The 766-nt window shown below is 36.7% G+C and overlaps 1 protein-coding gene across 1 annotated transcript in view; it reads left to right on the forward strand.

The window, feature by feature from the left end:
* Positions 1-766, forward strand: part of SARC_11152 (CMGC/MAPK protein kinase) — a gene marked incomplete at its 5' end in the record, with an annotated part of 8489 nt that overhangs the window by 1829 nt on the left and 5894 nt on the right. Inside the window, one exon of the mRNA XM_014294768.1 lies at positions 124-303. Within this exon, the coding sequence (XP_014150243.1) occupies positions 124-303 (180 nt within the window). The remainder of the gene's footprint in view (positions 1-123; positions 304-766) is intronic.

Raw genomic sequence — 766 nt, forward strand, 5'->3', positions numbered from 1 at the left:
ATGTGTGTGTCTGTGTCTGTATCTGTGTATTTGTCATTTATATGTCTGTATGTGGTAAACATATACACAACAAATAAACCCTTACATGCACCATCTACCTGTGTACTCTCATTCCCTTCTCAGGTGTGGAGTGCGGGGTGTATCTTTGCTGAGCTGCTGCAGCGGCAGCCCCTGTTTCCAGGAAAGGACTACATTCACCAAGTGGAGTTGATTATCAAATTCGTCGGCACGCCCACTGAGGCCGATGTGTCGGACATAAAGAGTGACAAAGCAAGGAGGTATCTACGCTCCTTGCCAGTACAGGTGTGTATGTGTGTGTGTGTGAACGTGTGTAGGTATGTATGTGTGTATGTATGTGTTTTTGTATATGTGTATGTGTTAATGAATGCAACTGTTTATGTGTGTATGTGTGTGTATGTGTATGTGTATGTGTATGTGTGCGTGTGGACATGCGGTATTCTGTGATTTTATGTCATAGTAGATGTTCTATGGTATCGTTCTCATGAGCAAACCACCCACATCCACAGTTGTACATTACACGTGACTTCATCGTCAGTAGCAACGTACATACGCGCATATATATATATATATATATATGTATGTATGTATGTATGTATAGATATGTTATTTATATCTATATCTATCTCTTTATGTATTTGTATATATATACATGTATATCTTATATCTATATCTATATCTGTATATATATCTATATCTAAATCTATTCTATATATCTTATTTTTGTTTATGTATATATACCTATATC

This window comes from Sphaeroforma arctica, assembly GCF_001186125.1.
Source record: "Sphaeroforma arctica JP610 unplaced genomic scaffold supercont1.1548, whole genome shotgun sequence".
Classification (NCBI taxonomy): Eukaryota; class Ichthyosporea; order Ichthyophonida; genus Sphaeroforma; species Sphaeroforma arctica.